At 44.3% G+C, this 14,520-nt stretch overlaps 1 protein-coding gene across 2 annotated transcripts in view; it reads right to left on the bottom strand.

Annotated features, from left to right (window-relative positions):
• Positions 1–9,429, bottom strand: part of thsd4 (thrombospondin type 1 domain containing 4) — a 68,723-nt gene extending 59,294 nt beyond the window's left edge. The window contains exons 1-6 of one of the 2 annotated variants that reach the window (XM_080764791.1): positions 9,129–9,429; positions 8,446–8,508; positions 8,239–8,308; positions 5,719–6,068; positions 2,902–3,304; positions 949–1,051 (exon numbers count right to left, since the gene is read on the bottom strand). In XM_080764791.1, coding sequence (XP_080620917.1) covers positions 949–1,051; positions 2,902–3,304; positions 5,719–6,068; positions 8,239–8,308; positions 8,446–8,474 — 955 coding nt within the window. In that variant the 5' untranslated portion in view covers positions 8,475–8,508; positions 9,129–9,429. The remainder of the gene's footprint in view (positions 1–948; positions 1,052–2,901; positions 3,305–5,718; positions 6,069–8,238; positions 8,309–8,445; positions 8,509–9,128) is intronic. The other variant, XM_080764792.1, reaches the window with a different exon arrangement.
• Between the last annotated feature and the right edge of the window lie 5,091 nt (positions 9,430–14,520).

Here is a 14,520-nt window from a genome sequence, read left to right as displayed (position 1 = left end):
GAAACAATGCGACATGAGCTGTTTCGATGCTTGGGTATTTAAAGTTCCTACCGTAATTCACCTGGCAACTCATACTGTCAGCAGGTCAGCACATTTGAAGGATGGTCCACATACTGTGGATAGGAACCCTAAAGTAGCTCACGAGTCTCAATATAAAGACTGAGGAGATGTGAGCAAATTTTACTGTAAAGGTGGGCAAAAGTGACATTGACTAAGATAACTAAATGATGACTAAAGCTGATGACTAAAGCCCTGTTTTATACTTGATGTAATATTTTAGAAATTCTTTGAAATCGGTATGCTATAATGACAGGCCCAAAATAGGGAAGTGCTTAACTGGATGGAACCCTCAGTTCTGAGGCAGGCAGGCTGGCAGGCCACCCCTGGTCATTTCAAAGTCTGGGTTAAAGGCTAAAGGTGACCGGGCCCCTCCCAGCCAGGGGCCCAGTCCCTGCGGTCTGTGTCATCAGTGATTCATCAGACATCAGCCTCATTCTTGAAATCATGTCTTAAAAAAGCATTTGTACATATTACAAACATTAAAATGGCTTGGTTTCACCTATCATGTTAGCCAGCCAGTTCATCTGCATTTGAACCATGTTTAACCAAGTCTTATCATCTGTAAAAGCCTTAGTAACTCTGTGCAGGCGAGTCTATAGAAATGGGATAACCAAGAATGCAAATCTGTCATTCTGTATGTCCTGCTGCATGCTGGAAACGTCATCACTGGTAAAAGCTAAGATTTCCCACCTTGTGTTTCTGCTTTTTCGCCTCATTTTCCTGTATTTTCATGTTTCCTTTGTCATTTAGATGGGATATATTCTATTATTGCGTACATATACTATGTGGTTTCATATACCTTTCTGCAAATTTGGGACAATACACGCTTGACTCTGTTCAGTTCACATCTATGTTAGGAGACTTCAGGGAGCTGGTTGGGTTTCCTACCTTCATTGAAGGGCTCCCATTCATAGACTCTGCCCATGAACGGCTGGCTGTTGTATGAAGAACACTGAACAGCCCGGATGGGTCTGCTGGATGGAGGACAGGCCTGAGAATGAGACACGCACACGTGTGCACGCAAACACATCCATACACATACACAACAAATACAGGAATGAGCACAGTGAAGCAATAACTGTAAAATAGTTAAAATATTCTATGGTATGGGCCAACTGGTTTTTATTTATTTTACTTGTACTGTACATCACATACAGTATATCACCATACAAAATGTAAAATTTCAGGACAAAATAGCTTGTGTTCCAATGAATGATGTAGTTATTATTTAGTCTCAAGCTCTTGTTAATACTTTTCATTGGTTCAATATTTATATAACCCACAAAAAACACTGTCAAAACCTTCCAACGGTAGCAAAAAATAGCAGATCTGCGAGTTCACAACGCATCCTGATGCAGCACATTGTGAGCTGTAGAACAGTGATATACTATAAAAAAAGACCCACTACTACAGATAGCTGGTCTATAACTATTAACTACACCTGGATCATATTTGATAATGCCATGCCCCATTGCCATTGACTGTCTGCTTTTAACTTATTATGTGCTCAATTCTAATATGATGACAGGCCAATAAAAGACCACCTCCAAATCCATGCCCTGCCTAAACAGGTCCCCAGCCAACATTACTTTGTCTTCAGTCTATATTTATTACAGTATAACTGTGATGATAATGTGCTATAAGCATATTTCTGAACATTTACACATGCCCGGAATATGTCCTCTGGCCATCGGTTTTATATGTCATACCCCATGTCAGTACCTGCCTTGGTAGGACAGCTAACTCAGTAGCGACACTACCAATCTGTCAATATGAATTCATAAACATTATACTGGGCATTTTTACAATCTTAGGGTCGGTTGGCCAAAGGGCCTTTCTGTGTGGAGTTTGCATGTTTTCCCCCGTGTCCCCTAGGGCAGTGGTTCCCAAAGTGGGGTCCGGGGACCCCCAGGGGTACCTGAGGGAGTTCCAGGGGGTCCCCAGCTAAATGATAGTTTGGAACCAAATGGACCCTTATGGGTCTGTAACTCTGAGAGTGTACAATTGGAACCAAATGGACCCTTATGGGTCTGGAACTCTGAGTATACAAATGGACCCTGATGGGTCCATTAAATGGGGGTCTGTAGCCTAATGCATGTCAAACTGGGGGTCCTTGAAATTATACTGGTTGAGAATCACTGCTAGAGCCGTAAAAATCTTCTCTTATGGGGGTCCCTGGCATATCTTTTCAAATGGGGGTCCGCGGGCTGATTAGTGTCAATTTGGGGGTCCTTGACATGAAAAAGTTTGGGTACCACTGCCCTAGGGTAGGTACCCTCACAAAAAACATGCAGTAATCCTGGTCTCTAGAGTCTAGACTACCTCCCCCTGGCCAGCTGGGGCACCTGATGGAGGGCAAAGGAACTGGTCGGAATAACGTGGGGAAACTCTCCCGTCATGTGAAAAGAAGCAGCTTGGACTCCTCATGCATAGAAGGGGGGATGAGGTCAGTCTGCTGCCCCCCCCCCCCCCCCCCCCCCCCACACACACACACACACACCAGGGTGGCAGAGGAAGTGTAGCGCCCAGGATTATATTAGATAATTGACACTGGGTGAAAAAATGGGTTGCAAAATCGTGGGTGAAAAAATAAATAATAATAATAATAATAAATTAGGGTTAAACTGTAATTATTAAATATTCAAATATTATTTGAGTTGCATAAAATCTGTGACCACTGAGCAGAGAGGGAATGTTTACACCTCCATATGCTATTTCTCCCCCACCCTAACGTGAATGTACATTATGTACATTATGTGCATCATAATCATCTCATATAAGATATATAAAAAACGTAATTGATGCTGATGTGAAGTGAAGTTGTGCGCGGCAAAGTCTTACATTACTATTGCAGATCTTGTACTGGACGGACTCCCCCTCACAGGAGGAGCTGGGTAGAGGATTGTATGGTCTTTCAGACTGCTGGCTGCCTGTGTGCAGATCCTGCTGGGACTGGGGCTGGAGGGCAGAGCCTGGCTGGTAGAGAGGGGCCCAGACTGGGTTTGCTCTGGGCTGCTGGTAGGGCCTGCCGTAGTACGCAGGGTTGTTAGAGACCTCCCGGTTGTGTGACCTGTGACCCCCGTGGGCTCTAGAAGCGGTGTGGTGGTGATGATCGGCCACCGGGGAACGCCGGCGTCTGTGGGAACTGGCTGTTCCAGGGCTCTGGCCTGTATCCGTCTGCAGCGGAGCCACGTAAGGCATCCTCCCGTAGCCGTACCTGCCGGGGGTGATGTGGCTCACCCTCCTGGAAACATGAAAACACACAAACCAAACACAGCATTAAAGGACACCATCCAACCCCCTCGAGAGACCCGGAAAATAAATCCCCGTTCATTTTCCTCATAGACTTTTCAGAAAGTATTTATTTAAAGACGTTTACGCCGCGGACAAAGCCAACTCTTGTCGTAACAAATCATGACAATAAACACAATGTTTTGGGCCAAACAAAGAATTAGAAAGTAGAACAAAAAACGGCAGGTTACAACACTTTTTTTGTTGTTTTTCTTCTTTGAAATTATTTGTTTGGTCCAAAATATTGTGTTTGTTGTCATGATTTGTCACGACTCGAGTTGGCTTCGTACGACGCTTAAAAGGTCTTTCAATAAATACTTTGTTAAATGTCTATGGGGAAAATGCATTGGGATTCATTTCCTGGGCCTGGCGTCGTCATGAAAGGGGGCGGGACTGCGACGCTCTATAAAGGATGTGCATCACTGGTTTCTTTCAAAAGTGTCCTGAAAAAACATCTACACCACAAGGTGAGATAAATGTAAATGCTCATCGTAAGGAAGTGTCATTCACTGGAGCCGATTTTCCTTTTTCTCCTTTTATTTATAGTGTATTTGTTGATGACAAGTATTATTGTGTTAGTCTCCAGGACGTTTTTGTGTAATCCTTTTAGCCTTAATGTCTGACGTGCTGTTTACATAAAGTATTCAATCAATCAATCAATCAAAGCATAACGCTAGCCAATGGAAGATTACAGTGATAAATGGGGCGCACGATGAAGGTCATTGCAGTAATTGCACACAAGTTTACAGGTGAAATGAGTGGGTTAAATATTTCAGCTCCCATACCTCTTCTCTCCTAATGTTGTGTGTTGATGTGTGAGGGCTCTGTAATCCCAAGTCACTTTAGCACAGTTACTAAGTGGTAGCTGAGCATAATGGGTGCATTGGACAGCTCGTGTACAGCATGAACCGTGTGTGTAACTGTATAGGTGTGAAGCAAGGCGCTGCTAGAAAAAAACACACCTGTGCTCAGTGAACTTTTCCTGGAAAAACAAATGAAAGAAAAAGGGCCTTCAGCTAAATGTCATCTTTGACTGAAGCGACCGTTTAGGCGGACCTATCTGGAATGAACCCTGCAGAAATGGACACGACTCCTCAAGAAGCACTTGGACCTTGGCGGCACAATGCTGGGAGCCTCTGTTGTTATTTGGCTGCTTGAAATGTATTCCCTGCAACCTCCCATTACTCAACTGTCAAAGCTGTTTGTTCAAGGGCTTCTTAGCTAAAGCTCACAGGAAGCGAAGCGACAGACCTGCCAACTGCCAGCCGAGCCATTGACTCCATCTATGAAAGAGTGGATTTCCACTGGAGGGCAGTCAAATAGCCCACAGAGAGCTTCTTCAAAGTCACTTTTAGAGACGACCACTCAGCATGCAGCACAGTGGCAGAGGCACTCTACAGAGTTCTCAGATTCAAACCCAAATGGGGGGGGGGGTGTAGGATATTGCAAAAATGTCAACATTGTGAATGAGAATGTCAGATTAATTAAGATAATTAGTGGACACAGCTTTTGGATTTTGGACAGTAATCCTTAAAGGTCCACTTCACCACTTTTCAACCTATCTTCATATAATAGGTCCTCACATTTGGTGCCATTTAAACACTCTCAGAGTTATACACCCATAAGGGTCCATTTGGTTCCAAACCATAATTTCCCTGGGGACCCCCTGGAACTGCCTCAAGGACCCCTGGGGGTCCCCGGACACCACTTTGGGAATCACTGCTCTATGTAATCTTTATAGTCTCATAAGCTATTCTCGCATAAATAAATCTTATTTAAAAAAGATCTGCCTAATGATGATGTCACTGGTGGACGGGTTTCTGAACTGCCCACAGCTGTGTGTGTGTGTGTGTGTGTGTGTGTGTGTGTGTGTGTGTGTGTGTGTCCAGCTGGTACTCGTTGATGTCAAAGCAATGATGTTTATGCACTGTCAAATAGGTCTAGGCCTACATCTATTCTAAGTAGCATATACCTGTATAGACATTATTATCCTGCTCATGACTATGCGTAAATATACAAATCTGCGTGTTTGAGCACAAAATGCATTTTGAGAACCCACAAATGTATTTCTTCGTGCGAACAATGCGCGGCTCCCCACACACAATCATTATACAGTTGAATACCCCTGATGTAGAGTCGGTGTTGTTCTTGTAATACAATGCTACAACCTGTTAAGTTGAAATTGAACATTTTCCTTCAAACTATCAATCAAATTAAAATGTTTGCACTTTTCATACAATCAAATGCAAAACAATTTGACATGCAACTTCATCGAAGTGGCTCGATTAAGGGCACATCAATGGCAATGGTCATTGAACGTGAGAGCATTACCAGTTCACTTTGTGTGACGTGGTGGTGCTGCGTTACCTGCGTCCCGCATCCTTCTCCCTCTGAGGATTCCTCAGCTCTCCGCGACTGGCGCTGCTGTTGGAGTATGAGGGGCGGGTCATGTCCCGGTGCAGGGTGGCCGTAGGCCGCAGCGCTGACACCACATGGCCCGGATGCTGGGGGTGGTGCTGGCCGGCTGCAGGTCTGGAGGGGTAGTTGGACAGGGACGGCACCGTGTATGCAGGCAGGCAGGGTCTGCTCTGTTCCTGCACCCCTCCTCCACAGGTACGTGAGCAGGTTGTCCAGGACGTCCAGGAGCCCCAGGAGCCCTGAACCCCTCCATGCCCAGCTGCTGGAGAGTCCTGCCGGGGCTCTGCCCTCTGAGGAACCTGCAAGAGGAGCCACCAGTACCCAGGGTTAGGTGAAGTACAGACTAGAGCACACACAATGTAGAAATGCCACAGAAACAAATGGGGAGGGAATCAAGACTGGGTGGAAGAACTCTCTCAGTGAGGCCCACCTTCTGCTCGCCTAGATCCTGCCCTCATGAAAAGCCTCAAGTCAGTGACCTCATCGCGTCAACATGAGCCTCCTGGCCCCTTCACTGTTTATGAAACGGACCTCTGTTCATGCCTACAAAGCTCAGATCTGGCTGATTAGTGGGTGTCTGTGAGTGGCCCATCCCTTATTGGCTACCTGCTGTTGACCCCATACACGCGTATGTGTGCATGCGTGCATGTCTCTGCCAGCGATGTATTAACAGCAATCAGTGCACTTCATGTCTAAGGAGGCTGCCAAGCCTGCACCAGTCAACAGTGTGCCAGCCTGGGGATATAACCCTGCAGAGCTGTGATGGAAATCCTGCTCTTTAATAAGTACTTTGTCTCCATTCCCTGTGAACTCCTCACGCTCCCCTAGCACATGGGACGTAGTAAATGTAAGAGAATACAGAAGCACCATGCAGGGAGCGGTGGAGTTGGCAGCTGGCATCTCGTGCTGCCAGTGTCCAGTACTGAGCTATTCAGAGGCCTCAGACGGTCCCTCTACACACTATCCTCTTCCTTTGTAAATCAACACCACTGTCATCTCCTGGGTCAGTCCCAGGTCACCCAGCTGGACCCTGGAATCCACAAACCGAACTAGACTCACAAAGCTTAATAATCAGGGTTAATTTAACTCTGAGTGTACAAATGTAACCAAATGGTCCCGACAGGTCCATTTGGTTACATTTGTACACTCTTGGGAGTTACAAATGGATGAATTAGCAATTTTATGATTTGAATGTGCGGTCTCTCCTCCTAAAAAGAGTGCCCCAGCCCGGAATGCCCTAGCCACAAATCACCCAATACCAACCCCACGAAATGGCTGATTGGCCCACCAGTAGATCCTTTCAAGTAAATTCATGTCTGCGTCTGTCTTTGACTCTTCACTATACACAGTCCCTGGACACATCATTCTTTCACCGCACTGTGGGGGATAGGAGGACAGGGGTATGCTGACAGCTGGCATGACCCTTCCTGTGATCAACGTGGCTTTTCACGTTGCGGAAAGATTTACACCCGGGTCGGGTTGCACTCTGGCCGACTGCATGTTTACATGCAGTGGGATAGACTGGGCTGAATAAATTAAATTTACAATTTAACAAAAGCTCTTGATCCAGAGCAATTTACAGTAAGCAAGGTAAACACAAGGTAATATATCAAACGCATAGAAGTAATAATCTAGGATCACAGGTAAACCAACAACCTATCATCAGTCGAAACAGAAAAATATCAAATAATAAATAATCTATACAAACTATAGTACAGGTCAACATGGCATCTGTCTACCTAACATGCTATATTTAAATTTCATTTTAACCTTTGCATAAGCCTACAAGGTCGTTAAGGATAGGGCAAGTGCTACTATGGGCTACGGTAGAGTCTGAAGAAATGAGTCCTCAGTTTAGGAGACAGAAGGGAGAAGAGTCTGGGACGTGTGGAGTGTTGTCCCAGATGTTCTTAGGGAAGGTTCTGACAGCTGAGCTTCCCTGACAGATTCAATGACTATAGTTGCACTAGTCACTAGACCGTACAGACGGATGGTTAGTCCGTACAGCGGGAAGTAGGCTACTAATTGTCTATGTGACTTGTCACACAATGTTTATCTGAGCACAATGGCACCTTACAGAAATGTATGTTTTTTTGTGACAATAAACAATCTTTTGCTGTCATTCCTCGATCACAACATGCCGTTGGCACTTCTCAAATGTTACCGCTGGCAGAGGGCCATCAATTAACTAAGATCCCCATATACTGTACATACAGTACACTGTATATGGAGAGTCACATTCCATGCAGCTTGTGCCAACCATGGCCTGGAACGGACAGAAGAGGAACCCCTCTCAGCCTCCAAACAGTCGAGGGAGGTCTGTCTATTGCTGCGAGCTTGGGGATGTCAAACACTCCATGGGTGTTACAACGCAGACACACAACGCTCTCCCTATAGCCACCCACACTGCATGCGCACGCACGCGTGCGCACGCACACAAACACACGCACAGTCGCACACACTGCTCACCTTTCTGTGGTCTGTGGGCAGCTGGCAGACCAGGGGGTCTGCCCAGAGCAACAGGAGAAGTGGAGAGACTCTGCAGACAAAATACAACTGGTTGGAGAAGAACCCTTTATGTGATAGTGGTTTATGCATTTTTATAAGTTGATAAAGTTAGTTAGAGTTACTGTAAAAAAGAAAAAGAAAAACAGGGACAAATGTCATGCACATTACCTCAGAATCCAAACGCAGGCTTCGCTCATAGCGTATACTATTGACTGTTACAGTTGGGAGTGTCTGTGCAAGGAGAGAGGTTTGTAAACTTTGCATCATCAATCAACACATAATTTTGATAGCAAAAGACGATTTGAACACTGCCTGTTGTAGCCTGTTGCCCTTGGGTAGCTGGCTATCCTAAGGAGCCCTGACATAAGTTAAGGGTCTAACCCCTGACTAAGAGGGGAAAATGACTGCTGCCCACTTGACCATGTGACTTGACCCTTGACCTGTTGGTCCTTAATGAGCGATGCCCCCTGCTGAAACGCGACACCCCCTTTTGAGACAGCGGCTCTGAAGTCCAGTCAGCGAGTCTGAAGTCCCGTGAAGCAGACACTTTCACTCTATACACCAGAACACCACACTGCTGTGCTGTATGCACTCAATCAGAATAAAGGTCCTTATTGCTGATTGAAAACAGCAGGTCGAAGACTCACTATTTCAAGACTTGATAGCAAGTCATTTGATAGACCAACGACGTCGGGACCGGGTTAAAAGTTTCCAAAAAATATATAAAGCCGTTCATTTTAAACTTAGCTCTAAATAAAACAATGAAAATATAAAATTATAAAATAATAACTAAAACATAATTTGTTGTATTAACATGATAAAATAGCATACAGTACTTGTACTTCTCCTACCTTATTTCGAGTCAAGTGATATGAGCGCTTAACACTTTGAAGTATTTTCTCACCCAATGTTATCCTAGTATTGTTACTGAAGTTTGATAAACAAACGCAGACGGCTGGGTATGTATAGGCTAGTAGCCTATGTCGATAATATCCAACGTACGCACACGACTAGTCCACGTGGAAATACACGGTAAAGTTCAATAAATCCGTATGAGGTTTACAGGTTAGGTTATATTCCAATGTTGTATGGACATCTGGTCATCCTGTTGCGCAGCATTGTCCTCCTTCTCACTCTCCGCCGTCCCGCAGTCCTCTTTTACGCACAGTGACCAAAAGCCATTAGAAAGAAGCTCGCTGCACAGTCAGTGCACAGACTGCACACACTCAGTGCATGGTACATGCACCCCATGTCTGGAGAGCCAGTGCGCGCGGCCGCGCGCTCTCCGTCTGTGCGTGTGGTGCGCGTGCGGTATAGAATACGCTGCAAGCAAAAGTGTTCAAGTGCATCATAGAGTAGACAAAAAGTTAAAGAAAGATATAACAAATACTATAAAGTGGCAAAGGTATGACCTTTTTAAACACACTGACAAATGCCACACAGGTGTTGCACTCTGCACTTCTCTCAGACATCCGCACACCCTCACCACTGAAAGAGACATACCTTCAGTCTGGGTGGTCAATATTATTACCATCGTTCTCTCCCTGCCTGCTGAGATCTGGAATGGTGCTCCATGACAGCAGAATAAAGCATGCTGTTACATGCAATGATGCAGCCTATATCCTGAGCTGCTGCAAGCCTTACAGGCTTTCATTGACAATAGCCGTAACCACAGACCTTAGCAACAGCAACAAATGCATGCATGCAGCAGAGGATAATCATTTGTCAAGGCTTAAAACAACATTAAGCGCTCGAGTCTGTAGTGCTATAACCACCCTGGCCTGACAACATGAGCGGAATGTAGCCTACAGTATTTTATGGTCAAATTACACCTACATTCTCCAGTCGTTATTACTAATATCTCTGGTTAAATTCCCAAATAGACTTGTGTAATTGAGCAAGACAAGATCAGACAACACTTGCTGCTCTAAATCAGTGGTCCATGAAAAGTTTCATGTCAAGGATTCTCAAATGAATATGCATTTTGTCGCAGACACCATCTGAAAAGATTTTGGGCCAGGAACCCCATACAAGATTCCTATTGTTTATTATTGTAAGACGCCTAAGGCATGCACTCATCCGCCTAGGTGACAGCAGACTGCTGGGCGAGCACTGGCGCTTTGGCAGCAATAAGTGCTGGCACTTTGGCAGCAATACGTTAACATTTGGTGAATCCCATAGTTGCATACAAATAGATACATGGCTGCTATTATTCTTAAAGGAGATTGATGTACAACAGCAGATGCTTGAGGAGAGCAAAAACGATTTCAAAAGACAGACAACACCCGGAAACAGTTTGTAATGATGCAGACTGGCATGTGTTTGAGATGTCTCAATGCCCGGAGCCCGAGGCTTTCCAACTAAGTACGTTTTCCTGGTGGCTGTCACTCAGAGCCAGCTTAAACAAGAACATGGACAATATGAGAAATTACATTGACACTGGAACTGTATAATAATCATTCCTGTACAGTGTACAGATTGCTCAAACCAATATTGCATAAAAACATACACAAATGAGTCTGACATGGTTGTGCCAGACTTATTGCACATTCTTAATCCAGACACTAAACCAGGGTTCCCCAATTAATTTTCCTCAAGGGCCATATTTTGACTAGCGTACCAGGCTGGGGGCCGAGTCTGCACGCGCGAGGTCGAGGTCTTGCCCTGAAAATTCATTTTCAGGGCAAGACCCCATTTGAAAAGGATGCCCAGTTTGACATGCAGAGGCTACTGACCCCCATTTAATGCCATTTATATCTGGGACCCTTCAAAAAAGAAAATACCCCCCTCCCCCCCATCCATTTGCTGCTATAGGACTCCTCACAAGGCTTTATCTTTATTACCTTATTATCTCACTCTTTATCTTATCACTGTACCTTACCACACTTCCATTGCACTGTACGTGCATGAGTACTAAATACATCTTCTTGCTTCTAGGAAATCCTATATTTCTTTCACCTGTTGTTAATTCCCTACAAGTCATGAGCAGTTGTACTGATCGAGAGGAGACATGCAAGTTAAAGGACTTCTACGCACCTTTTTAGGCTTCAAGACAACCAAGACATGACACACAAATAAACTGTTGTGTAACCTATACATTCAGTGAATATTATCAAATATCTCAAACATTTCAGTTTGCCCAAACTGAAATGCTTTTCAGTTGACTTGACACTCGAAGAATACTTGACAATAAAGTTGAATTTATTTGAGTCAATCTGCCTGCCTGCATGCCTGTCTGCCTGCCTGTCTGGACACCTGGACATAATTATATATTTCATTGGCCCATTGTGGGTATATGGGATTTTCTCTAAAAACAGGTATGTGGGCAGGGAAACAACTTCTATGATGTCACTGAGCATCATGGAGGTACTGAAAGACCCACCCACCTCAGACAACATTATGAAAATTACAAAAATATAATCGCCCGGGTAAAAATCACCTGTGTTTAGTGTTCTATAGGGTTAACCCTATAGAACACTGTGTTTCCAAACATGCAGTCATGGACAAACAAGCCTCCAATTAAAATACTGTTCAGTGTTCATTAACAGCCGTTCCGGATGACCCATTCAAGGCCTATCTACACTAGATCTGGAAAGAAGAGCTGTGCAGTTCTCTGACAAAAATGTGCGTTTCCACACCAATGGACATACAGCACACTGCAAAAAAAAAGGTGATTTTTGTTTTTGTCCTGCCCCGAGTCTCGAAGTCTCAGTTAGGGCCGATTCATACTCCTGTTTCGGCGCTGTAGTGCCGAAATGATTTCGGCTCGTCAGAAATTTTCAGTAGCACCGAAGAGCCGACTTTAGGACGGTACCCGCCCCCCCGAACCTCAAATGACGTCAAATTGTAGGCTCTACAGAGCCGAACCAACTTTTATTCGGCTCTAAAATAGGAGTATGAATCGGCCCTTAGTGTCTCAATTATGTGCCAATGGGTTTAGATCATGAATGTCACTTGTTTTCAGTAATTCAATATATTTCCACAAGTAATAAGATCACTCCACTTGTCTCAAAGCTATATCACTTAATTCTAGAGCACTCTTGAATAAACTTGAGTTTAATTGCAGTTGCCATTCCATTGCAACGGAAACTATCTGATGCCAATTTGTCCGATATTTTAAGAAAAAAGCTTGTTAGAGGTTTAATTCATATTTTAGGGTGGTTATTTTTTGCAGTGTGCAACTCACAATAAGCAATATGTGAGATTCATTCCAGGAGAAAGTAATAGTTTTCCTTGTGAGGTGGAACGAATTGGCAGCCATGTCCCCAGACACATACACAAAGCTATGGGAAGACCGCAGAGCTATGAATGAACACAAACACATCGCCTCCAATCCCCTCAGATGTGACACTCTATTCCTCTTTAATTTGCTTAAATTCCCACAGCCGAGTTTGATATTATTCACCCACACATAAACTCTATCTTCTGCTATGTGGTCGTCTGATAACTCCTCCCCACAGTGCAAGGCAAGCAAATATTTATATATATGTGAATCTAAATAGATTATGTATACACGAGAGGGATTACTATGACAGTGACACAAAGTTATCTGTTTACAGTACGGTATCTAAATGTTCTCACAGTCATAATAGTGTTATACTTATGGGAAGTATACAGTAAACAAACAGTAAACAATTCAGCAGATTTCACTGCTGTGTTTTCCATCAATACATAAAGGTCGAACCCCTCTAAGATGCAGGTGGCATTGTTGTTTGGCATGATGACTAAAAGAGAAGGTTTCAGTCCATATACTTCACATGTTGGGTACATCCAACACCTGCTCCTCCTACTCCTACCAAAGCTTAGACCAAACTTGGAAAACGCCATGCGCTAAAATTCCAAGGTCGAGAATATTTAAGGCTTTGAACACGCTCCACAACATACAATCATTATCATTGTGGAGATTCAGCACAATATCTTGATTTAGTAAATGCCGTAATTCTGGTTAAGATTTTGTTTCATGGGGCTTTGAATTCCAAATATCAGATAGATGAAGTGATCTCAGTGTACAGCAGTCAATTTTACGACGTTTTAATCACACTATCATAAGTTTATTTTTATTTCTTTTACCTAATACAGAGAAAATATTGTTTTGATAACGGCAGATTTACAGTATAGTTGGTTATTACTCATCAAGACATATGGCTACATTTAGTTACTTTTACAGAGTCAGCATCATGGGCTCCCCTTTAGGTTTGAGTTCATCCCCTCTCTCTCTTGTCTCTAGGTCGTCCTCAGACGAGCCCCACACAAAAAAGATCTTTCTTTTCCCTTTCCCCCACTCTCTTTTTCACTCCCTCGCTAATTCTCCCTATTTCACTTTCTCCCCATCTTTTTTTACTTCTCCCACAAGCCATGCATGCTGTCACTTGCCATGACATTTGTGTGAGACAACCGTGCATCTTCCTTGACAACCAGTCCAGCCAGCATTAGGTAGGTATACAGTACAGTGATTGTAAGCCATGGCAATATAAAGCGTACTACATTTATCAAAGTTACCGAATACTAGAGAAAACAAACTTGACTTGTTCCGCCATTATGGAGATGGCAATCATGGCTACATTTCAAGCACAACTCAATACAAAGACTGTTAACTGTGAGTGGACGACCCAATAAAGCATTACACTTGTTTACAAGAGGGTCCACCTTAATTGTTCAATTCATCAAAACATTTAGAGACGTACAAATAGACACTTCTATATAGCCAAAGAAACAGAACAGGAATTCATCATAAAGGAGGTAAAAAGAGAAAAGAAAGGGTAACAGTGAGGGTTTTATTCTCCGTAAACAGTTAGGATCTAGAAGACATTATTTGAATCGTCCTCTCAGGTGTTAATGGGTTAAAGAGTGAGGGGTGCAGGAGCAGCTGGCGAAGGCCTGGTGGAACCAGCCTACGTATATATGCCTGCAGGGACATTCCTCTACAACCTGGTTTCAGCCTCCTGGACTATCAGCACCCAGCAGGGTACAGCATGCATGCCTCCTGGACCCCCAGCACCCAGCAGGGTACAGCATGCATGCCTCCTGGACCCCCAGCACCCAGCAGGGTACAACATGCATGCCTCCTGGACCCCCAGCAGGGTACAACATGCATGCCTCCTGGACCCCCAGCAGGGTACAGCATGCATGCCTCCTGGACCCCCAGCAGGGTACAACATGCATGCCTCCTGGACCCCCGGCAGGGTACAGCATGTATGCCTCCTGGACCCCCAGCAGGGTACAACATGCATGCCTCCTGGACCC

The sequence above is a fragment of the Protomyctophum bolini genome (assembly GCF_963924005.1).
Source record: "Protomyctophum bolini genome assembly, chromosome: 1".
Lineage (NCBI taxonomy): Eukaryota > Metazoa > Chordata > Actinopteri > Myctophiformes > Myctophidae > Protomyctophum > Protomyctophum bolini.
This window is presented reverse-complemented; position numbering and strand designations above follow the sequence as displayed.